This window comes from Argiope bruennichi, chromosome 9 (assembly GCF_947563725.1).
Source record: "Argiope bruennichi chromosome 9, qqArgBrue1.1, whole genome shotgun sequence".
NCBI classification, from domain to species: domain Eukaryota; kingdom Metazoa; phylum Arthropoda; class Arachnida; order Araneae; family Araneidae; genus Argiope; species Argiope bruennichi.
Genome location: NC_079159.1, coordinates 41,251,384 through 41,276,759, shown reverse-complemented (window position 1 = coordinate 41,276,759; position 25,376 = coordinate 41,251,384). Strand labels below are relative to the sequence as shown.

The 25,376-nt window shown below is 29.3% G+C and overlaps 1 protein-coding gene across 2 annotated transcripts in view; it reads left to right on the top strand.

Annotated features, from left to right (window-relative positions):
* The window catches only part of LOC129985294 (homeobox protein unc-4 homolog), a 168,987-nt gene extending 148,928 nt beyond the window's left edge, over positions 1-20,059 (top strand). For both annotated transcript variants that reach the window (XM_056095272.1, XM_056095271.1), the window contains 2 exons: positions 14,857-15,095; positions 17,974-20,059. In XM_056095272.1, the coding sequence (XP_055951247.1) occupies positions 14,857-15,095; positions 17,974-18,745 (1,011 nt within the window). In that variant the 3' untranslated portion in view covers positions 18,746-20,059. The remainder of the gene's footprint in view (positions 1-14,856; positions 15,096-17,973) is intronic.
* Positions 20,060-25,376: the final 5,317 nt, after the last annotated feature.

The window sequence follows — 25,376 nt, the reverse complement described above, 5'->3', positions numbered from 1 at the left end:
GAAGACAGGACCTTCATAGAAAATTTCAGAACATTTGAAATCTTGATTCGATTCCCTAATATTAACAGCATTCGACTTTAGCCAAATAAAAGAAAGTCTATATTAAAGATGTAGTCTCTTATTAGGGAGATTATAGTACTATGAATTGATTAAAAGCAAAGAAAAGCAATTTATTTGCATTAGAAAACCACTAAGATAAGAAAAATGATTAACGGGATTTGATATTTCCGTTGTTATTACGAGGAATATCTCAGTTTATTGAGATATATAATTTGCTAAGAGAATTCGCTTATTGATGCAATTACCTCACCGATAATTATTCATGCAAGGTGTAATAATTTTCTTTACGCGATACAACCAGTTTTGCAGCATCTTTGGATATTTTAGAAAATGTTTTTCTCTTTATATGTGTTCTGATATTATTCTCATTTTAACGCTAAAAGACATTGAGAAAAGTATCTATTTGAGTATTTATTAAGTTTAGTATCTTTTTACCTCAGTTGTTATTAAATAAAATATTAAAAATAATTAAAATGAAGAATTTGTGTAATTAATATTAATATAAAAGGAACAGAAAAGTATGTATAATGTATATCATAAAAGTAGAATTTATATAAGAAATTTCCTTTATCATTCTACTTGTGTGATTTTCTTAGAAAAGCAAAATATTGTGAAATAAATCAAAAACAAAAACATCCGAAATTTGCCAAAGAAAATTATTCAGTTATTCGACAAATTCATACCATTGAGTGGCAACTTTTAATTTTTGGAGCTCTTTAGATATATTTTCACCAATAACATGCAGTGATATAAGTGTCGATTGAATTTCTTTTTTTCAGATTGGGCTATTTCAAAATATTAAAATTTCCACTTCGAGGGAACATAACTTTTGATCTATAACTTTAATTTGCAGGGCTATTTTTTAACTTTTTGAAGATTTATCGTTATTAAAAACTAAAATTTAAATATAATTTGTTTTCTTAGACGATTGATATACTACCAGTCAACTGTGAGAGAATTTCCTATTTTCAAAGAATATTATATCATAAAGTGACTTGGTAATAATAATTAACAACTTGTATAGACTTATACCCATAAATTTCAAATGAATTATTAAAATGAAAGTTAAGGAAATACTCAAACGAACTGAAGATTATATATTGAATAAACATGCCAAAAAACTCACTGCACTTTTCATTCTTTGTGTAAAATTTGATTTATTTCACATTTGAGGGGAAAAAATTGGGCTGGAATGAGGCTGGAAGAAATAAGACTATATGAAGTCTTTTTAAGCTAAAGGAGTTGCAAATTAGGGAAAATATTTACAAAAGTCTTGTTTTCCGTATATTAAAAAATGTTTATTACATAGTTTATCAAAAATTAAAATCAAATTGAAATAATTATTAACAATATCCTTTAAAAAAATTAGTAAAAATTCAAAAAATGGTGGGAGACGGAATGATACTCTAACTGGAAGCAACGAGAAAAATTTTTATATTCATAACGCTTAATTTATTTAATTTACTTCGGTTAAGTTTTAATTGTAAGGATGTGAAAAGATATTATTCAGCCATTTTTAAATCGGATAGAATCAATTTAAAAGTTTGTCGTGCATTTCTTAAATGATTGGTTTTAAAAGAATTGGAATCATAGAACTTTAAACTTCATTTAAGGTTTCAAAAAATATTTAAAAGATTGTTCATATCATCTCGTATCCTTAAAGATATAATTAGGAGCTTAAAGAGACAATAATGCCCAGAACCCTATTGATCAAAAAGTTGCAGAAAATATTCATTAAATGTGTAGAAAGTTTTAAAATCAAAATAAGATTTGTGCAATTATGAAATCCGTCATCGATATCCATCGTTTGATGTACTCAAATTTGTGCTAACAGATTGTTATGAAATAGAATTTTTCGAATTGCACATATCAAAATGTACGTGACATAGTTATTTATCTCTTTATTTATTTCTGAGATTTTATTCACTGGCTGTAATAATTCACAACGAACCAAATGATTTTTATTTAAAAAACATTTTAGTGAGAGAAAATGTTTGAGATAAAAATCTAGTTGATACCGTCATATATGAAGATTTTTTTTTGGTGTTCTGCAACAGAATTTTTGTCATCATATATCATTGTCTCACATTATTTATATTTTTAAATTATCTATCCTTTTTTTTTATCGTTTGGAACAAAGAGTGATTTTCGAACAAATTTTCCTGTTAGTGATGAAACAAATAAAACAAAACAAAACAAAAATGGCTTAGCTATTGAATCACCAATATATATTACAACCATATTTGCATGAAAAGTCATTCTATAATATACGCAAAAATAAAAAGCATTAAACATATATGCTTCAACACGCTTAATACTTTTTGAATAATTCATATTGAGTGGGCGATTGGGCTAAAGGTCTACAACATTCTCAAGTTTGGCACAGTTTTACTTCAAATCGATTGCAGTCTTTCTTTTAGCCTCAGTCCAAAAGCAACAATATAAGCTACAAATGATTTCTCCCTTCCAACAACAGATGGCCTGGTGCGGACCGTTTCCCTATTTCCGGTGCCGGATCCGCACCTCGTATTTGACAGGGTCCCCCCCCCCAACAGAATAGGGAGGCGAGCTAGGGTCAGAGTTCGAGTCCACGGATCATCAACTCAGTAGCACATGCTCAGTGATCGCTTAAGCACCTTCGGTAGCTTTTGTTTTTTAGGTCTTTTTCTCTTTCTCTCTCTATAGGATAGGTTTTTTTTTTCTTTATGATTTTTGTTGCTAGGTTGGGTAAGTGCTATTACTTAGCTGTAAAGACGGGGTACGGCTGAAATGGAAAACAAACGTTGAATGAAACGGATCCTTCGACGAAAATTACATATCATTTGAACATTAAGAGAAACTCGCGTTTATTGTATTGTTGTTATGGCGTGCTCGTTTCCCACATACACGTAAAGCCTATGCGGAAGAACTTTTCGCGTTACACCATTTGATTTAAAACTGACATTGCAAGAGGATGTGGAACATTTGTGGTGTTGGATTTCTGGAAATAGACACAAAAAATATTAAAGTTACCATCTGTCATATGATTAGATTTTAAACATATACAAACGAATAAGATCAATTTTCAGGGTATACAGTTTCTTCTAATTCATTTAATAGATCAACAACTTTTTTTAAACATATGCCGTGAAAGGCAAAGCAAATATTATGATTCTAATCAGATTAACACATTGACGATGATATTACGCAAAAATCATAATTTCTACGATTTTTTCCCTGAATTAACAAAAGATATGAATTAGTATTCCTATCTAATAAGGAAAATTTCCATTTCTCTTTTTCTATCATCAGTGCGTTATGTTAATGAATCTCGCTGATTCTAGAATGTCCACTTCTTCCACTAGAGTCCAAAATGTAAGAATGAATCGATAGGACTACTGATTCACACCAAATTGTGTTAGTTTGGTGTAGAAAGGTTTCTTATATTAAAATTATAAACGAACAAAACTTATCAAAAATTTCATTTCATTTCAATATAAAATAAAAATATTACTATATATATGTGTGTGTGCGTACGTGCGTGCGTGTGTTAATATTTAATATAAACAAAAATTAAATTGTTTTTACATATTAAATTATTTTTCAATTGTATTGTTAAAATTATATATGTTTAAATATTTTTAAGCTCAAAAGAAAATCTTATCTTTTCTTGGCGTCTTCAATAAAGAAATATTTCCATTTATTGAAAAATATTCATTTCAATTCATCAATAAAGTATAAACTTATATTCGTTTTTAACTGTATTCTTAAAAGAAAGATAGAGAAATAATTTTAAGTAATTCGAGATTAAAATCTCCTTTATCACAGATTAATTTATAGAGAAAGTAACTGCTGTGTGTCGATTTATGAATAATATTGAGCAATATAATGCAGAAATAGTTTCAAAACGAAGATTTCAATCGATTTTACGCATTTTGATGAGTTTAACTCTAATGTGCTTAAACTCGCAAATAAATTAAAAAAACATAATAAATTTACATTGAAAAGTCAGTTTTTTTAGTATCAAATGATTGTGTAAAATTAATGACTCAACTGCTCTTTAGGAGTTAAAATTTTCTTTATATTCCATGCTGATTGCATTTATTTTCTAAAAAAAATAATTCTAAATTTCTAAATATGTACTGCACAGATGACACCAAAAATTATGAGGGTATTGTAAAATCTCAAGTACTTTGTAATGATTCATTTTATATCAATAAGCTATATATAATAAATAGACACTATATATAATAATTTTAAAGAAAAGAAACAGTGCACAAACATATGCACTGAAACTGAATCTAAAAATATATGCCATTTTCAAAGATATTAGCAATTATTTCAATTCAAATGAATTTTTCGAATCACGATATCTGAATTATGCAATTATGATTAGATAAAGTTGAATGGTTTTGAGTTCATCCTGAATAAATCAATGCAGCATATCGTGAGATGGTTGAAGTATTACCATTCAGCTCATAATTGCCTTTTCATGTAGATTTCGTATTCTTTTTATTACAATAAAATCATAGTTTTTCTTTGCCGTTACTGAATATCATGCGAAGAGATTTCGGGAGCAGTGGACATTGCTGTTTGAGATAAGACTATTCAAAGGACAAGATAACTCGTCACATTATGATGAAGATGATTAAGACCTCTTCCTTTCGTGACGGATGACTTCTGTCCTATAAAATTCCATCATAAATTGATCGTTCTTTAATCACTTAATTGTTCATCCACTTAAGACTAAATCAGAGTAGTTTTTCTGAACAATTATGAAACGCTTCATTGCAAAACATAATAGATTCGAGTTAAACAGGCGTATTCATGATAAAGTAACGGAACTTTTACTTATAGTGACCACCACATAATCGGTGAAAGCGGCAACAATGTTAAGTTTGTATAAACAAAATTGCAGCTACCTCCTAGTTATTAGTTACACTCCACTTACAGTCAAGTCAAGTCAAGAGGGTGGGTTTTGGATTTGCAGAATCTTTGTATCTCATTTTCTATAATTACATTTAAACTTATTTCGGCTTTTAGCATCATCTCATGCGTGGTTCCTGCGGTTTTTCTTTTAGAAAACAAAGCTTTGTTTACTTTTTCTTTGTATTAAAATAATCTCTCGTAAGACCGATTTGAGTCTTTGAAGCTACTGCACCAGAAGTTAGTAATTGTTGGATGTTTTCAGGCGGACCACTGAATTACCATTAAATTCAGGAGTAATTCATTGAGAAAGCGAGCACGCAACTTGTTTATTTTGGGGGAGTTTCTAGTAATTGGTGTTGTTAGGTTAATACTGTATTTTCTCATGTGAATTTAAAATCTAAATAGATGTATGGGTAGCAGAAATTTTATGCGGATACATTAGTAACCGGTGATCCATAGAGAAGAATCATGAACAATGTATGCACATTATTTTGGCCAATAAATGGTATAATTATTTTATCTACGTCTGAAAGGGATTGATGCATAGTCAGGATATTTCTACTACAAAACTTCAATATAAATGGTTAAATTTTCTTAGAACAATTAAGAAATGCTTTAAGGTTGAAAAAAATATTAAATTACACGCTTGTTAATTAGATTTTTGATATGATAACTAAGCACGATTATAAAGCTTTACACATCAAGCATACTATGATTTATCTTTAACATTACTTAATGAGTTCAAACACCAATTGTGTCAAAAATATATATTAGAAGAAGATTCTGAAAAAATGGAGACGAATGCTTCTGTTTTATTACATCAGTGAGAGGATAAAAAGAATTTGAAAAATCTCCTTGAGTGTTTTTCAATAGAATTTTGTGAATAATTCAATTCCCTTTGTTTACCAATAAAGCGATTCTTTATTCTGCTTTTTGTTTTTTATGTATAAATAATAGTATGGTTATTAGACATTTTTTTAAAGCTCAAATAGATTTAAGTAGGCTTAAGCAAAATGAAAAATGCTATGCTTATGAATTAATAATTTAGTTCATGTAAACTTATGATGTTTATTTTTATAAAACTCTATTTAAATCTCCTCCTTGTTTATTAAAGCACACATTTACAGAAAAAAAATTGTGAATTTTTTTTATAATGCAAAATATTAAGAAAAATAAATAGATATTTTCTATAAAGGAAGCTCTAACCTTTTATATAATTTAAAACTTATAATATAATATAAGTAATAATCACTCACTAATAACTTATAAGAAGTACCAAATTCTTAAAGATTATTAATGTTCTTACATATCATTTTGTTTTAAATTTTACCCATAAAATCCAGTAATTTGTTTGTATAAATTTAAATCAATTTGAATGAAACTTTTTCCTCTTCCTTTCATAATTATTTTATTAATATTTAACAGTTTAAAAGTTCTTCTTATTTTTTTTGTTCTTTCTGCAGTAGTTAGATTTTGATCCTACAAATCTACATACCATATTAAAATTTAGATAAAATCTTATAAATTGATATTCATCTGAATATAAAAACAACAAAAAATATTAAACCAATTGGAAAATAAGATCATATTAAGCAAATATTAGCGCAATTTCTCAAAAAACTTTCTTCGAATGGAAACTAAATAATCATCAGCCGGTGTGTAAATAATCGAAAATATTTTGAAATCCATCTCTAATTCAACGAAAAAATACTCGACTTCCTAGAATACATACCACAATCTATTGCCTAGAAAAAGTCATTTGGGTATAAAATCAATGAAGTCCTGCATGAAACTTGATCGAAAATGGACAGTTTGTAGTACGGAGTTCTTTGTTACAGATCATTTATCAGCAAATGATCCATTTTGAATTGTCAGAAATGGCCAAAACACGTAAGACAAATCCATCTATTTTGCTTAGCATCTGCAGCTGTTTGAAGAATAATATCAATAAATTTCTTTGCTATCAATTTTATGACGATATGTAAAGTAAATGGCACTTTTATTTCCCAGTCATAACAAGAATATATGCGAAATAATCTAGCTCTCATTATGGTTGACGCTGGCTATATATTAAAAAAAGTAAAGATAATTATTCTGTTACTGGATTTCATGTTTATTTTTTAACATAAATTTTCTATTCAAATTATATATCGTCAAAAATAATTATATAAAATAATGCGCATAAAGATTTATATATTTGAATATATTCTTTGTTAAACATTTTGCTAGTCAAAACCCTTTGTACTGAGCGAAGAATATTTTAGCGAAGAATATGGTTTTATTCTCCGAATATAAATTCCTAAAATTAATTAGTTCATTCAATTAAACTGCTTGAATGAACTAAATTGATCATAATTTAAAGACTTTTCAACGCTGTAAACAAAACAAATTGAAGATTTTCTGATTAAAAAAAAGAATTAGAATTATTAGAAATTATGTAATGAATGAGATGATATATAAAGCTTTAATTAAATATAGTAAATAAATTTTGAATTAATTCGTCTTTAGTTAGCTTTAACTTAACTTGTTTATATAAAAAGCAGATAACTGGATGAAAACTTTCTTAATTTTAGTAATCAAAATCTGAAATTGTTATCCAGAAAAAGAACTGCATTTTACAAAAGTTAAAGTGTTAAATATTTTTTTAATTTGATAGATCAATTAAGGATTGTGAGGTCAAATTGATAATAATTGCCAAATGTAGTTTTTATGTGTTTGTTTAGTAAGAGATTAAAATATATTTTTGCATCAAATTATCTATTGTTATTCAAGGCTGGGACAATTGGATGGTATAAGTTTTATCAAATAAATATAAACATTCATCAGCTTGAGGTATATTCTATTTTATGCTCCAAAAATTTATAATAATAAATACCTTATGAATATAGTTGAATATTTAGAAGTATGCGTAGTTATCTTATGAGACTTAAGGATATAAAACTGTTTACAAAATGATGACATCGAAACAAAACTAATCAATATAAAAATGTTAAAGAATCATGAATGAAGACTCCTAAAAGTATAAAAATTTGGAAATACAGCAAGGAAAAAGAAAGTTGAATATGAAGCAGTCCATCTAATAAAGACTTTCGAATGAAAAGAAGGTATTAGAAAAATTCAGAACGATGACAAATGCTATATTTTCACCAGAAAGTAGACACCGGTGTGTCGATTGTTTGTGGACGATTTTCTAACTTCTAAAAATAATCAAGTCTCCAAACAAGTGAATGCAGATCAAAACAAGAGAAAAAAAAGGGGGAGGGATCTGGAATTGAAACGTACCAAGCTTGCACCAAAATTGCGTGACATTACCAATACGGACCAGAAAGGGAGAGAGAGAGTGCCGTCAGTCAGTGTATTACTGCAAATCTTCCCTCCGCTAAAGAGATGGACCGAGTCTTGTTGATACCTGCATGGAGGGTGTCTGATCCTCCCTTTTGCAGTGTGTCATCAGCAGTAATGTCTCAATCTGTGCCCTCACGCCTCAGTTCATGCCAATCGTGCATATCCATCATCCTAATACAGCGTGTCATGGCTAATTAGGCAGAACAGGCGAGTTATGGAAACAGCGCAAGTGTTTTGGAGGGAAGAGTTGATAAAAATCACGCCAAGCTTGCAGAGGGGTGGATTCTCTGATAGAGACGTGTGAGAATTTTCCATTTGCTCCGGAACAGCCTTCGTGCCATTTGATGTAATGTATATCTGCCGAAACAGGCATAGAGACTTAGACTTATTTATATATATAGCTGAGAATTTGATAACATAGTAAGCTCTGCTTAAAAGAATACATTAACGTAGTGTGAAATAAGAATATGATTTTTCAGACAGACATTTTCAAGAATTACTGAAAGTTCGTTAGTTATTTATTAGGATATTTTAAATTATCATTAATGTGATATTCATCAAAAAATTTTCATAATAATCTCAGGTAAAAAGCTCTTTTTAAATACTGAAATATAATAAATAGGATGCAAATATCGAAGAGAATTTAAATTGTTAATAACAGTTTTAATATCTTCTTTAATTTAGGTTTGTAAAAATATCTTTTAATGAATATTAATATAGAAAATAAATAAAGCATCGAATAGCATGCTCAATGAACAGATTGTCTTTATTCCGTCTTAAATGTTTTAAATTGATTTTTTTAGTTACTGATCTAATATATGCATTTGCAACTAAGAAAGTAACCGGAATATTTCATTTTCAATTAATTTTCACTTGTAAGCAATATTTCTCTCATTAAAATATATGTTACGTTATGTATATGTTATATCTAACGTTAGTTTTGAGCGGCATAAATTTTTTACATTTATCTTGTCAATATAAATTTTGTCTAAAAAGTAAGTAAAAAATATATATTAATTATTAGTAACAAAAAGATTAAAATTTTTATTGTATTTTGGAAAATAAAGGCAAAATTGTGCAGTAATTAGTGTACTTGCAATGGATCTATGTTCTAATCTTTTAGGCGAATCAAAGGAATTGAATTAAAAATAGCAAAAAGATAGTTTATCTTATTCTGCAAGATTGTTTTATAAATCTTCAGTTTAATTCAAAATTCAATGGAAGCATGGATATCATTCTATTATTCAATGATTTTGCATTCAATTTAATTCATTAATCACTATGGCAATGAAAACTTAATCTGAACTTTTAAAAGGGTTTTAAGCAAACATTTCGTACAAGAAAAAATAATTCCAGGGAAAAAAAGAGTACTTTTATCCATTTAACAGTCACGTTTTCAAAGCAAATAAATTTTCAATGAGTTTATCACTTAATATAACGCTTTGTTAAAGCTTTTATTGTCGAAATGTTTATGCTTGCAAAAGAAACTTTTTTGCCACATTGTGGTTTGTGAATTATTTAATCCTATTTTATATTTTTTCAAGCGAGGCAAAGTTGCTATAAATGATATTATATCAAATTGCGTCTTTGTTTAATGGTATATTTCGTAAAAAAATTCACATTTAACGACTGTTTTATGGAAATAGATTTTTCCAAATAGTTCCTTAGCACGAAATCTGTTTTTCAGAATGAATTTGTTTACCGTTAAAACTGACCAATTTTTGTATTTATTACGAACAATGTTTGTAATTTTGTCCAAATTGTTTCATATACAAATATTTTTTAATACCTTTTAGAAATTATGAAAGCAATGATCTATATAGTGAATTAATAACATATTTAATATGATGTTATGATTTTTTTAGTGAAAAATTTATTATATGCTGAGCATTTGCAGATTCAAATTATCCTATTGCTTAGAAATTTAGAAAAATTCAGATGAAACTATGAATGTCTTTGAAGATAATACTTGCAATAGGAAGATTTGAACTGTAAGATTGTAACTTGATAGTAGGCAAGAATGTAGCTTATTTGATTTTTCAATATTTTCATTCGTATGACATACCAGTTTTTTTAATATAGACGTAAGAATAAGTTTACGGATGGATATGCTTTATAAGTAATAGAATAAGGATTTGTTTCATGACTAATAGGATAAGGATATGTTTTAAAAGACACGCAAATATGTTCTATAAGTAAGTAAATTAGTGCGGCATTGATACATAAATTCAATAATTTCAGAAAAATTCTAATTGCTGTAGTTGTATCATATGCTCCCTTTAATTTTTTTTTACGTTACTAACAACATTAAAGGCCTTGAAATGTCAAATTTTGAAAATTCTTGCTTTGACTAAATTCACGTTTTATTTAATGTAGGGAAATAGTTTAAACTTCGAGCGAAGTAGTTTAGAAATTGTTTACAATTCGCGAATACAATACTTAAAAAAGGAATTATCATGAAACAGTCATTACATTATTCTTTTAATACATTAAAAAAAACAGAAAAGTTTTTATGCTTCAATCATGATTTGTAAGTAGATACATCAGCGAAATATGCCATTTCGACTCCTACCTTATGAGCCGCAACTTATTTACCACTTGAAACAAAAACCAGCACCGTTGCTTAAGATTTATTAAACCATCTCTCGAAAAGCCCACGACCTTGACGTTTTGAGACCCAAAACAATTTTCTCCTAGCCGGAACTTGTTCGCTTCAATTTACAGTTTTCAATACCAATGCTCAGAATTAATAAGACCGAGAGGGCCGAATAACACTCTTCCAAAATGTTGTTCGAAGCCTGCAAACTCAATCAACGGAGATGGGCCGAGTAGGAGATGCTATCTCACGTGCCAAATTCGCCACTCTATATACATCAAGCTGGCAGGCTCAATGAAGACATCTGGGCAGGGGCGTTCCACGTCCGTCACTGCTCAACACGGTCAATATATTAGCAAAAATATTATGGAGAAGGAGGAGGGGAGGGGGAGTATTTTTGCGCGTTCACGCTTTCGGCTCACCCCTCGGAGAGGAGAAGGGAAGCAGCGTTCACTTACTCACGCACGCAAAAATCACGAATGCAATGTTTGGTCATCGAAGATTCATTCCCTGCTGCAACTCAACTCGCTTCTTCATCCACGTGTTATTCTTCTTTAGCTGCTTTTTTTTTTTAGTTCCAAGGGAAGAAAGAGAAGGGTTACTATGTTTGGCATGGTTGCTTCGGTTTTTAAGACACAGTTCGTTAATTTCGGTTTTGTAATATTAAAATTATTGATGTTAATAGCCTGTAATCAAGCATTTCAATACGATTTATGTTTGATAAATCACAACGTTGTTCTTTTGTAAACTTGTGAGCATTTTTGATGGAATTATAACAACTTTAATTTTTTCTTACTATTTTACATTTTTATTTCTTGAAGTATACAAAAAGAAAATATTAAAAGTATCAAAAACCATTCGAAATCAAGTTTTTGCCTTGCCTCCCCGTTTCAGACCTCCTTGAGACGGAAAAACACATTTTTGGAATTAGGTCTGTCTGTGAACATAACTGAAAAACTTTTAGAACTATATGGACGAATGTTAGTGTATCTACGCCAAATTTGAAGATTTCAAACAAATTTTGAACAAAATCCCTTCAGAGGAAATATGTCTGTCTGGTCTTTCGAATATGAGTAAACATGATTACAAAACGAAGAGAGCTAAATGAATAAAATTTGATTCATAGATTTTATATCAAATGTAAAGTTGACGAATTTTAAATTTAATCTTTCAAGGGATTGACCATCTGTAGGTCTTTGTTTTGAGAAGAATGTAAAAGCGATAATTCAAAACTAATTGATTTAAATATACGAAATTCGGCTTGTGATTTTGTGACTACAACTGTTTTTCTGTGTCAAATTTTGGTTACAGTCGATTGGGAAAAAGGTCTTCAAAGTACGCATTTGGTATTGTATGTCATAGGTATATATGTCAGTGATTAATTGCCATGAAGGGAAATCGAAAAAACTCGCGCTCTAATAGGTTATTTTGTGTTTATGGTTCGTCAATGGTCAATAAATGGTCAATAATAAGTCAAGTCAGTGGTCAATAATAAATAATTTTACTGCAAATGAGTATGTTAGATTTTTTTTATTATTATGGTTATATTCTTATGATGGAATAATTTTACTACTGAACATATGTTATATTTTTTTTTCAAATAGTATTCTCTGATCAAATCAAGGGGATGTGCAAAAGGGTTTATCAGTCACTTTATAAAGAGAAATAAACAAAGATTGTAACTGACAGCGCTGATAGATACTTAAAGATAGTTTAGTTTGCGGTCATCTACGATCCCTTACTGCGTTTGGTACTTTGTTAATTAGTAATTTTTTCTCTCTCCACTGCAATACAGATTTAATATTTTCGCTGGAATTTTTTTTTCTTCTTGTTTTTATTGTTTTAAGGGGGGGGGATTATTGTTCTCTTTACACTTAACTATTTGACAAGATTCCTAAATAGATTGTTTTAAAAATTAAATATTATCATAGACTGGACGGGATCGAACAATCAATATCTGGGGTTATTTATATTTAAAGGTATTAATTAATGCGAATGATCAGCGTATTTCTGTGCATTCTTTACTTTAAAGATTTTAACGGAATATAATGAAGTACTACACAACAACACTGAATAGCGAATTGCATTCATTATAAATGGCTCATATCAAATTGAAACATTTTCTCACTGACCATCTCAATGCTCAACAGCGAGGTTGATATGCAGCAGTTGGCGCAAAAAAAAGTTACTGCTTATCCATGGTAACCCTGCTCGGGCATGCGATCCCAACTAGTGGGAGAGGTTCTCCCTCTAATTGCATTCCGGTGTAAAAACCGCTAAATCTCGACCTACCTTGTTTCTGATGGTGAGGGGAGGGGGTGGTTCTTAATCACACCTCGCTGGGGCGCGCCCCGAACCGGTGATGAATCGAAAGGTGTGACATAATTAATTAACCTATCAGGCTCCCCTCTAACAAAGACATTTAGTTAGGACACCTTCCCGCAGAATGGGGGGGGATCTCCCTCCCTCTCTAATCATTTATTTGTGGAGAGTGTAAAAAGGTATTTAGGAGGCTTCACTTTTTTTTTATTAATTCATTTTGCAGCTGCTTTGAAGCTCGGCTTGATGAAAATAGGGTTTTGTTTACTCGGGGGCTAGTCTAATCTAGTACCTGTAATGAATAGTGATTTAATTTTCTCAATCGGGGATGTTAATTTTTGTCTAGTGTAATTTTTGTTGTTTGTTATGATTAATTAAAACTTTATCTGAAAAAAGAGATGTGCTCTGATTAGATAAAATAGAATTGTGGTGTTATTTATAATTGTCAAGATGTTAACTTAGCATAAAGCCTCTCCAACCAATTCTTAAATGATAATTCTCTGACATTATTGCTTCCCTACATTGCTATTGATTAAGTATTTTTTTAAATTCTGGTCATTGATAGGTGTTATCTATTCAAAACATGATGTTAATATTGCATTATTTTAACGAACAAGTCATTTAAATAAATATGAACTAAAACTACAACAATGTTTCGACGTTAAGCTGAAATCTTTTATCATAAATGAAATCACTTAATGATTGACAGGAGAATTCAAACTAATCTGATGTAATTTCCTTAACTGATTTAAATCTCTGCAGTCCGGCTATTAATCATGCAGTAATTAATAACACATTTGTAATGGAATGATAAATAAAATACTATGTAAGAACTGATTAATTCTCCTGCATCTAATTGGTTTAATTTTTCCCTTCTTTAAATCTCCTAATTAATTCTCCTAATTTACAATGAATGTTAAACTGACAAACACTTATTAACAAAGAATTTTAAATAAAAAGGAAAATGCGTACGTGATATTTAACTTTTGATTAGAGTGCAAAATTGTTTGCATGTTTAAAAAAATTATTTGATAAAATCAATTTTCATCAATTAAAATTTTAAATAAGACATGCAATTCAAACATTTATTGTAAACAGCCAAGGGTGAGAAAGTAACAGAATACCGCATTAATTCACAATTTAAAGTAAAAGTTTCATTAATTTAGTTTAAGCTTATCTTTATAAAACTTAAATTATCTTAATGTATAAGGGAGGCGTTAAACTTAATTTAATGTTATTTTAGAATTAAGACACTACTTAGAAGTAGAGATGATATCTGGTATTATTGCATTTAAAAATTTCTCAAAAAAATAATAAATCTTCAAAAATTCAATAGAAATTTGTTTTTTGTTTTAATTTAATTATTTTTATTTTGCTCTTTTTTTCTCATTTGATTTCTAATTTGAAATTCTTATAACCTGTATACTCTTAATACAATAAATATAGCTGAAATAAATGAATTCTAACATATATACATTTTTACATGTTTCCCAATTCATTATTAAGTAAAGTCTAATGCATTTATAAAAATGATTGCAACAATGATAACCAATATTCCAAAGGTTAAATGCAGCAGACTATGTTAGATTCTTGTTTTTTAATCCCACAATTCTGGTTTGTACTGGCAGGTTTGGTTTCAAAACCGGCGAGCAAAGTGGCGCAAAAAAGAGAACACAAAAAAGGGACCGGGGAGGCCTGCTCACAATGCTCATCCCCAGACCTGTTCCGGAGATCCCATCCCACCGGAAGAGATCGAGAAGAGAGATCGGGACCGACGGGAGAAGAAGCTCAGGAAGCAACTGGAAAGACAAACAAAGCGGTTGCAACAAGCCAAAGTGAAGCCGGGAGTCAATGTAGCCAGTTTGAGGTGAGATAGTAAAGGGTTTCTTTATTTAAAAAAAAAAAATGGTTAATCTTTTTCATCGATAAGCTAATAAAGGAACGTCGTAATAGTGAGATACAATCATTGTTGCAGCTGTTGAAGGAAAAAATCGAAAAAACGAAGGGAAAATTTTAAAAAGTTAATAATATGAAATAATAATATGAAAATTCTATTGGCAGCAGTTGAGATATGATTTATTATCCTGAACTAGAATTATTTATATTCTATTAATAATCCTATAAATTATGTGTATAAAACATGAAATAAAAAACTAAATTTAAGTGTAACAATGAAATCATTTTAAAAAAAATAATAAGTATGTGAAAATTATATATATATATATATATATATATATATATATATATATATATATATATATATATATATATATATAAGCAGATGCAATTACACCAATCTTACACCAATAATAAAATTCTCCTGTACGAACGTTTTTTTTTTTTTTTTTCTGAGCCTAAGCGTGAACATACTGTAATAGCAGACTTCATCATATCGGATAAATATTACATTAACACATATTGGTTATATCCGTTTCAGTATAATTTATTTCATTGTTTTTGCTTTATAATAAAAAAGAATAAATAATTTTATAAGAATTCTTTTTGATTTTCCTTTGGAAATATTTGGAGAGAAAATTTTTAATATACGATTATCTTTAATTTCAGGAACTTATTATCTTAAAATATCAGTTTTTATATTATTGTAATAATTTGAAATATAGGAACGTCAATTCTGAATTTTATGGAGGCAGCTTATACATAAAATTCTCTCTAAAAAGCTAGATGTGGTTAAAAAAAAATATAATAAAAAAATCTCCGCAATCAAATAAAGTATGTATATATATATTGATTCGTACATACCCTTTTACATTGTGTATGATGAAGGATTTAAAACATGAAGATAAACATAACATTTTATATGAAGGGATTAAAATTAATAACGATCAATAAAATAAAAGAAATATTCAGACATATTTCTTAAAATTTTTATACATTAAGATTTTTAAAAAAAATGCTCAGTGTATTTTCGATTTATGGTAGCAAATTATGAAAGTTTTATTGAAAATGATATGATAAATCAACGACATTCATTTTGTCAATTTATTATGTACATATGCACAAACACACATACACACACACACACACACATTAAGTATTAAATAACTTTTAAGAGTTAATTGCAATTAGATAATTAAAACAGCTTTGAAATAGAAAAATATTTATTTTAAGTGTGAGATTAAATTAGATTAAAATATTGTATAACATTTAAAAATACTACTATTAATCTTTTTCTCTACCGGTATAAAAAAAAAAAAGATTGTTCTTTTAAACTAAGAATTTCTTTGTTTCTGCTTAAAAGGAAAAAAAAATCAACAAAGAGTAGTCAAAAAAGTAATAAGCAAAACTGTTTCTTTAAAATATTCGCATGACATTTTCAGTTGCCACACAAAAAGAGTTCTGGAAATAAGATATTACTTTACAGTCAAGAACGAAATTATATTATTTACTTTTTTTTTTCTGTTTCCATCAGAAGAAAAGTAAATCATACATTTTAAATCATCAAAAGAAACGAGGTGTGAACAAATATTCATGAAAAACGAAAACTCATTCTAGATTTTGAGGTGTTTAAATGTGAGAGCTATAATTCAAGCTGTCTTCTAATTCCCTCCGTATCTCAGATCTCGCTCAGCTCAAACGGTTTATCATATCACAGCGTCGCATCTTGGCACCTTTCCGTTTCCCATTCAGCCTCGTGAAAAGTTACTCAAGTATTAAAATGAAAACTTATATAAATGCTGTTTCAGTTTAGATCTGAGATGAAATTTTACTCTCTTTTTACTTTCGCGTATTATTTTTGGGTCATATTTTATGTCGTACAAGAAAATGATTGCTTTGCATCTCCATTTCACTGTTACGAAAGAATTCAAATCTTTCAAACAGTTGAAGAAAAATGCGGCTTTAACTTTACTAAAGCTGGTTTGTTTCCTTCACTTTTATCTTTTATTTACTTCATATTTTATTTGTCAGACAAAAATAAAAGTACTATTTTATGTAGAAATGCGAAGAAAAAGATTCCAATTTGTCCTTTATTTTAAGTACATCGTTACATTTCATATTACCAATAATAAAATTGTTTGTTTTGTAATTTAAATGAAAAATTGGTAATTTAAATCGAAAATGAATGATTTATTTGTAATTTAAATGGAAAATGAATTATTTATGTCCATTGCTAGAATCACAATAAGATCACGCCAGTTTTTTTATGTGTGCATGTTGAACAATTCGGCATGCTTAAGGTAACAAATAATCATGCCAAATTTTAACTATCAACATTAGAATATCAACAAAATGCATTAATTATTAGACGGAAAATGATTAAATTAAATTAGAAATTAAGAAATCAGATGCTACTTTTTAATAGAAGCTTCAGTTTTGTTGCACTGAAAACAGAGTATTGGTGAACTCTTAATGAATATATATATTTCCTACAAGTCTATTACTGAATTTCGGTTATAGCCTTAATAAAAATTAAAAATTTATTACTACAAAATAACTTTGAGGATATAAGATTTTCGGGGAAAAAAAGAAAAGAAAAGAAATATTGTTATAAAATTCAAAAATTTTAAATCAAACCAGTGTCGATGTTTATTTCTCTGTGTCCTAATATGTAAAAGTGAGAATGATTGACTAAATTATATATCAATTACAACATATAAAAATAAAGAATTTTAAGCCACTATTTTTTCTATGTTATTTAAAACTAACCTCTCAATAATAATAAAATGATGTCATAATGAAAGCTCATATCCAAGTTATATATTTTAAAAATATTCTTTTCTTTCCAGTGAGGCAATATACCAAACACTGAGTGAGCTGAGGCACATCAATGATCGCAAAGAGCCTCGTGATTTAGTAGGTGCAGAAATCTTCGCCCTCCTAGGCACCATGGGATTCGATGTCGTTGACGCTATGTCTCGTACCAGTAAGCAACCGCAACAACAACAGCAACTAAGCCACTGCAGCAACAGTGGAAGCAGTAGTTTGGGAGACGTTAACGTATGTTCTGTGGGAGACGACAACACCACTGACGACTTCGCGGATGTTAACAGTCCTGGCAAGGGTCTCAATGACTACCACCTCCACCACCGTCCGCAGTTAATGGTCACTCAAAAGGTGAATCCGTTCAGCATTGAAAACATTCTGGCCGAAGACAAGGCAGCAGCTAAGGGTGGTCGCCTGCTTGGGTCGTCCAATCAGCCCTACCTTGCCGTGACTCAGCCTGTAGGATTCTTGGTGAGATCTCAACTTGAGGCCAATAGTCCGGACTCTTGCCAGTCCAGTGATGTGTCGCCGAGTGATTACAGTGCTCCGAGTAGTCCGGACAGACCATCCGGTGAATACAAAATGAGGGGAGAGCCAGAACACTCCGAGTCTGAATCTGATGACGAAGGTCAGACTGAAGGTGAAATGGAATTAAGATTGCGTCTGCAGGAGGGAGAGGACAGGAACGTTATGGTAGTGCCATGCAGTCCACCTCCTCGGCAGTCCATAAATGACAATACAAATAATTTAAAACTCAGTTGTGTTTCAAGCGGATCAGAGACGCATAGGTTGTGAAATGCTAATGTTTTAAATTGCAACAATTCCTCTGTTTTGAATTTTCACTCATCAAAGCCGCACTGGGACACTTTGCCCGTGAATCGACCTAATATCATTTCGCATACTGAGATCAGCTTCACAAGCGCTGTTTTGGGTCCGAGAACAAAGAGAAGTCGGGAAGATTTGCTGCAGTATTAATAATAATTACGATGATGAGAAGAGCAGTGCTGTATGAGCAGCTTTGAAACTGATGAAAATATTTTCAAATACACGATTGTAATAAACTTTCCGAAGCATGTAAACAACTTTTTAAATTAATGATGTCAAATTTGCTATCCATGTTTACCTACCAAAGATTCGATGTTTTTATTTAATTATTTGTCTTAAATGAATAATTTTCAGAAAATCGATGACAAAATTATTCATGAATGTATAAAAATCTTGAATATTAACATTTAATATGCTTAATTACAATTAATCATGTAAATACGCTTGCAAATCTATGCATATTTAATTTAATATTCAAAGAAAGGTCTATAAGATTAATTATTTTCATTAAATAGGGCTAAGAGAAAATGTTCTCTAATAAAGAAAGTCATTAAAATTAATTCTAAATTAAAGGTATCACATATGAATGTGATATTAAAATAGAAATCTGAATTTCATCGTGAAGAGATTTATGCGATAGAAATTTCTGAAATAGACAACTTTTGAATTTAAGAATGATTTTCCCAAAAGAAAATTATGGAGGAGTTTAAATATTATTTAACTTATGTAATATTTTCTAAACAAAGTACTTATTTGAGAAAATAACATCTATGTATTTATTGAAAGAATGAAAAAAAAAATTTCTCAAGTATCTGGTATAAGTACGTATACTAAACTCTAGAGAGAGTGGATGTTAAAATTAAGCATAAATTAAAGGTTTCAAATTAAGCATTTTAAACGAATTAAAATAAAAATAAAATTTTTGATAATAATCAGCCGATTTGATTTACTCACTTTTTTTTTTTTGGTAAGCTGTTTCATTTATAAAATTTCACTATCTATAATTTTTTGTGACAAATCAAGAAATCAACGTTCTTTATTTTTTAAAAAAAATGAATGTTCGTAAGAGTCGATGAGTACGCGCGCGCTTGCTTCTGTGAAATGCCGAGTAAATAAATGGTTGTTAATGTGTGTGAAAAAGCGTTTGTGAGACAGTGTACTTTTATTTAAAAAAATCATTTAGCCAGCCATTATTTACTGAGGAAGCACTACACTTCCTGTTTCATTTTAAGGAGTTTTCATTGCACATTGTAGAAATATGTAATTGTTTAATATGTACAAGTCAAAAAATATAGGAGTGTAATAATTTAAACTGATAATGCACTCAAATAAAAGAAAATTTGCCTACACTGTTGGTTTTATTGTGTCGTGAACTCAAGTTAAATGAGCATTATACAAATTTCATACCTTTTACTATTAGTTACCTAAGAATTCTACTTCTTAAGTGTCAATTTTGCTTTCATTTTATATATTTAATATATTTTCCTCAAAATAACCGCAATGCATATTATTCCAATAATTAACTTTCATTAAAGCTTTTGTTATAAAATGCACAGCATATTATAATCATCCGTCTCATATCGGTAAAAAACGAATTTTTTTTCAATTAAATTTAAAGTTCAAAAACAACATTCATCTTTTCTTTGACAAATATTAAATGATATCTACATTAAATTGAATTTTTGGATTAAAAATAGAAAAAAAATAGATAAAAATAGGTAGAAATTATTGGAAAAATTTAATTAATTAATTAATATTTGAAAAAAACTGTATTAACATCAAGTAAGTGTCATCCACTATAAGTTTAAAAAAGTATATTTGAACTCGAGTGGATGAATAAAAAGTATTTTATTAATGATTGAAAATTTGAACAAGATATATATATATATATATAGGGAGAGTGTGAACTAATAGTAGAAATTGAAAAAGAAAACAATATATGAATTTTAAAAGGAAGGAACTTCCAGAGAAATGGAATATCATTTTTAATGCAAATGCAGCACGGTATGAGCTCAAGAATATTGTGAATAAAGATTCTTCTATAACAGTTACGGTTGCAGAAAGATTTTGAAATTTTTGCATTTTAAAAATTAAATGGCAATATTTTTTTCTCCTAACAGTGACAAATTTGAAATAAAGTTTGAATACTTTTATAGAAGAAAAAAAAAAAAAAAATACGAGTTGCTTTTCTACTGATGTCAAAATCCATACCATGCTTTTTGTTCTGAATCTATCTGTCGGAACCAAAACAAGATATAGAAGTTTGCAGATTTCTAACTGTGACATGGGATACTGGCACGCTTGATGTCATCGCCTTACGCGAAGATGCTTTAGTTTGAGTGTTACGTTTTACTTTTTTGCTCTTTGTCTTGAACAACAGGTAAAAACTTAAAAAATTGAATGGACAAAATGTGGCTGGGCATTGTATATCTATAAATTACCGATTTACAGGTATGAAATGCTCGTATTCAGAATAAGCTGTGCGATATTTGATACGCAAATTTGAAAAACTTGTTGCATATGTAATCGTTGTCTTGGACGACTTTCATTCCTGCTGAGGTTGTTACAAAAATTATCCAAGCAATAGGAAAAATTCGGAGTTTTACACATGCTAAGTGTGCCGAATCCCCCCTCCCCCTTTCAAAATTTTCTGCTCTATTCCTTACATGCTTCTGTATTAGTTTAATAATACTCAGAAGTTTCAAATTGGTGATCAACTAAGGATAAATTTTGTTAATGAATTTTTCATCCATTATTATTCAGATGATAGCTTGTGCAGTTTTTTTTATAAATGAATCATGTTTCTCGCTGACTGGTAATACTAATGTGAAGAACCACACGCATTGGGTTAAAATTCCCATGGTCACATTCTTATTTCTCAAAACAAAAGTGGCTAATGTTTCGGGATAGTAAGTAATTTCAACCTTTGTCTTATTATTTTTTGTAATAAATTATTGCCTAACATCTAGGAGCGTCCACAGTAGCAAATATGCATAAAATCCACAAACTATATCCGAGTTCATTTAATTCAGGATTCAGCAGATTACTCTTCGCATTGTATGAGTTACAGTACTACATTATCTATCGTACTTAACGTGTCATCATGGCGGAGAACGGATATGCCAAAAATTTGCGAAGCTTAAAAAATAGCTTGTTTTACTGTTGCTTCTCCTTCTTTTAATGGTTAATTTTCCTGTGTTTTTGCTTCCGCCTAGCTTTGCAGTTTTTCTGATTAAAAACATCATTACAACTTCAATTTTAATTTTTTTAATGAAAATAATTTGAAAATTTCGTAATCGTGAGAGCTGAGATAATGTCTTTCGTATTATACTGGAAGGAAATAAAATATTTGTATTGAAATCTTTACTCCATTTCTTAAGACAGTATGCTATCTGGGAAATCATATTTCAGTAAAGTATTTCTTAAACATTCATATACATTTCTCATAATTTTCATAAGAGACAAAAGAAATCAGGAAAAATTCTGAAAGGATAGCTGCCATCAATGTAGGACTTAAGATTAAAAAAACGCCTGTAATGATGCAATTAATAAAAATGATACAGAATTCGACAGTATTTTTATACATATATGTATAAATTAGTTTCAGGCACTTAGAAGAAATAATTTAAATTTCACAGAAGCTTTAGAAATGACAAGAGATAGTTAAATGAACAAGATTTTAATATTTAAGAACAGAAATAAAAACTTATCTGACAAATTATTTATGCGCTGTATACAAAAAAAAAATATAAAAAAATTATGTACTGTATTAAGTTAGTATGCTTTGTACAAATTATAAAGAAACTGCAACTAAAAAAAGCTAGTAATTAATTAATTGAATAATGTAGAAAATGCTGTATTCCATGCACAGATTTTAAAATTTCTGAAAGGTATAAACTTATCCAGTTTCAGTGTATGAGCGATCCTTCTTGTATATTTTCTACAAAATTTCTAAAAAAGAAATTTTTGAAATTCATTTTTTATTCCTGATTATCTCGCGTTATAAAATTTACTGAGGAGAGTTTTTTTTTCTTGTGTAACGGTATAAAAATTTCTATCAAATTCCATATTATTAAGGTGTGGAAATGTAAAAGGCCATTTGATTCAGTTTTTTGAAATCTCCGTAATAAGCGTTTCACAATTTCTAAAGAAAGATGCAATAATTTTTTAATTGATAACATATAATATCAAATGCGATCATAAAGATTTATTTTATTTCATCGAAATTTAATGAAAAGTAGCACTAATTTATGATTTTTAAATTCGTTTAGTTTATCCTTAAAGTCTTTTTAACTCAGAAATTCAAGCAAAAAAATAATTAATTAATTAATTAAAAAACTCAGTGTTTTGATAATTAAACGTTAATTATAAATTTGACTATTCCGACCCGCCATTAAGACACATTGATGAATTTGACTAGCCAAACCAACGCGACAGCATTTGGGGAAACTAGGATTGAGTTCCAATAGCCATCATCGGCAACAGAACAACCCTCCCTTGAAAAGCCCGTTTCATCATCGGTAGGAGATAGTCGACCTTCAACATTTCTATTACCACCTGGATGGCGAGAACCAACCACTATGCCGGAAGCTTCTCTTCCTCATACCTGAGATGCCACCTGGTGGGAGATAGCTAAATAATCACTTTAAATCTTTGAAATGAATTCTAAAGTACAGAACACGCCTCACATATTCAAAAAAGACTTTAAAGAGAAAAGCACAACTACAGGAAAATCACGTCTCACGCATCCATACGTAGTAAATTAATTCTAGAAATTGTCCTGAGAAAGATAGAGTGATTTTTAAGTGAGCAAACTCTGCAGTAAAGACGTTTCTTTTTTATATTTTATACTACACAGTGTACCCAAAGAATTATTTACAAATTGTAAACTTTAAATGTAGGTCGATTATGCAAACGCAAAAGACGCCTACTACAGGACACCTTTTGTTTCGGTGAATCAAATATACCAAGTAATGCATGCAAGAAGTTTGAATGGAATACAAGCCTACAATAACACAATTAGTTGGAGTTACGAAAATAATAATATATCAACATAACACCAGCGAAATAATGGTAAGGAGAATGCAGTATCGAAAACAAATATTTGGCGTATTTAAAATAAAAGTTCTAAGGATATTCCGTCACAATATATTTCGGCACGCTTTATATGTTGTTGCTCATGTAACTGTATTTGTTGACTCATCGAGAATGTGTATTCCGTTGAATCTACATTGTAAAATACATTTAATGTACCTTTTTTTAAAGCTTAATTCAATAACAAAATGTGCTCTGTAGCTATTGCCCTTAACTTTTATTATGCCATATTCTATTGCAATTCTTTTGGCATAAGTTTTACATGTACATAAAACTTATTAACGAAACTTTGAAACACCCTTTAAACTATCAATAGAAACAAACAAACAACAACAACAAAAACACCCCTGACAAAATGTTCCATGCAGCTATCACCCTTAACAATTGTTATGCTGTATTCTATTGCAAAAATAATTTTTTCCCATAAGTTTTACATGTACATAAAACTTATTAATGAATCTTTGAAACAACCGATGAACTATTAAAAAGAAAACCAAACGCAAAATGCAGAATTTTAATTTAATAAATAATGAATCAAAACAATAAAGATTTAATTTAATGCATCAGCTTTATTTATTTGTTACAAGGCGAGTTTTTTTACGCATTCCTAAATGTTTGAAATTTGTACTACCATTTTGTAAAAAAGGTACAGAATTTTGCACAAAAAGTTATATGAAATGTAAAAAAATATTATTTTAACTTCAAACATACTTCATGTAATGAATGCTGCTGCGTTGAGAAATTATTAACACACTCATTCACTCAACAATAAAGTTAGAGAAGGCTTCGAATTCAAAATTTAAGTGCAATCAAATAACTTAGATTAAGTTTGATGTCGTGACATTTGCGCTGTACGCCGTAATAAAGCTAAAGAACGCTTATGAATTCATAATAAATCAAACAAAATATTATTTAAATCCAAATATAAATGTCACATAGCTCTCCAAAGCTAATTTAGCTGAAAAATTGTGATAGCCTGATACATACAATTTTCTAGATGTTGATTTTAAACTGACAGCAACGGCAAATAGAAATTTTAAATTATTCATGCTTGTCTTGACGCTAAAAATCATCTAGACATATAAAAGTATACTTTTTTTCCACATTCATTTTTCAAGTTAAAATGCGATCATGTATCAAACATAAACTGTTGAATAATTTACAAGACTGAGTAATTCACACTAAAGCACCGAAGGGATTAAAGAAAGCAGATACTAAAAACTATTTTCTTTAAATGCGTGTATTGTGGTCTTGTCGCTATAAAACGTCAAAAATGGAACTTCTAAATTCAACAATGGAAAAGCAAATCAACTCCTTAATCAGATTTTCCAAACGGAGCCATCACGAATCGCTTAAAAAGAACCGGAAGATGTATCGGAACAAGTCCCTGGGATATTAAATACTCCGTCGAAGAACTTATTGAAACAAGAAATAGTCTAATTTGTGATTCAGAGTATAAATAAATTTTTGTCACCGAAAACTTACTTTCTGATTTAAAATTCGAAAA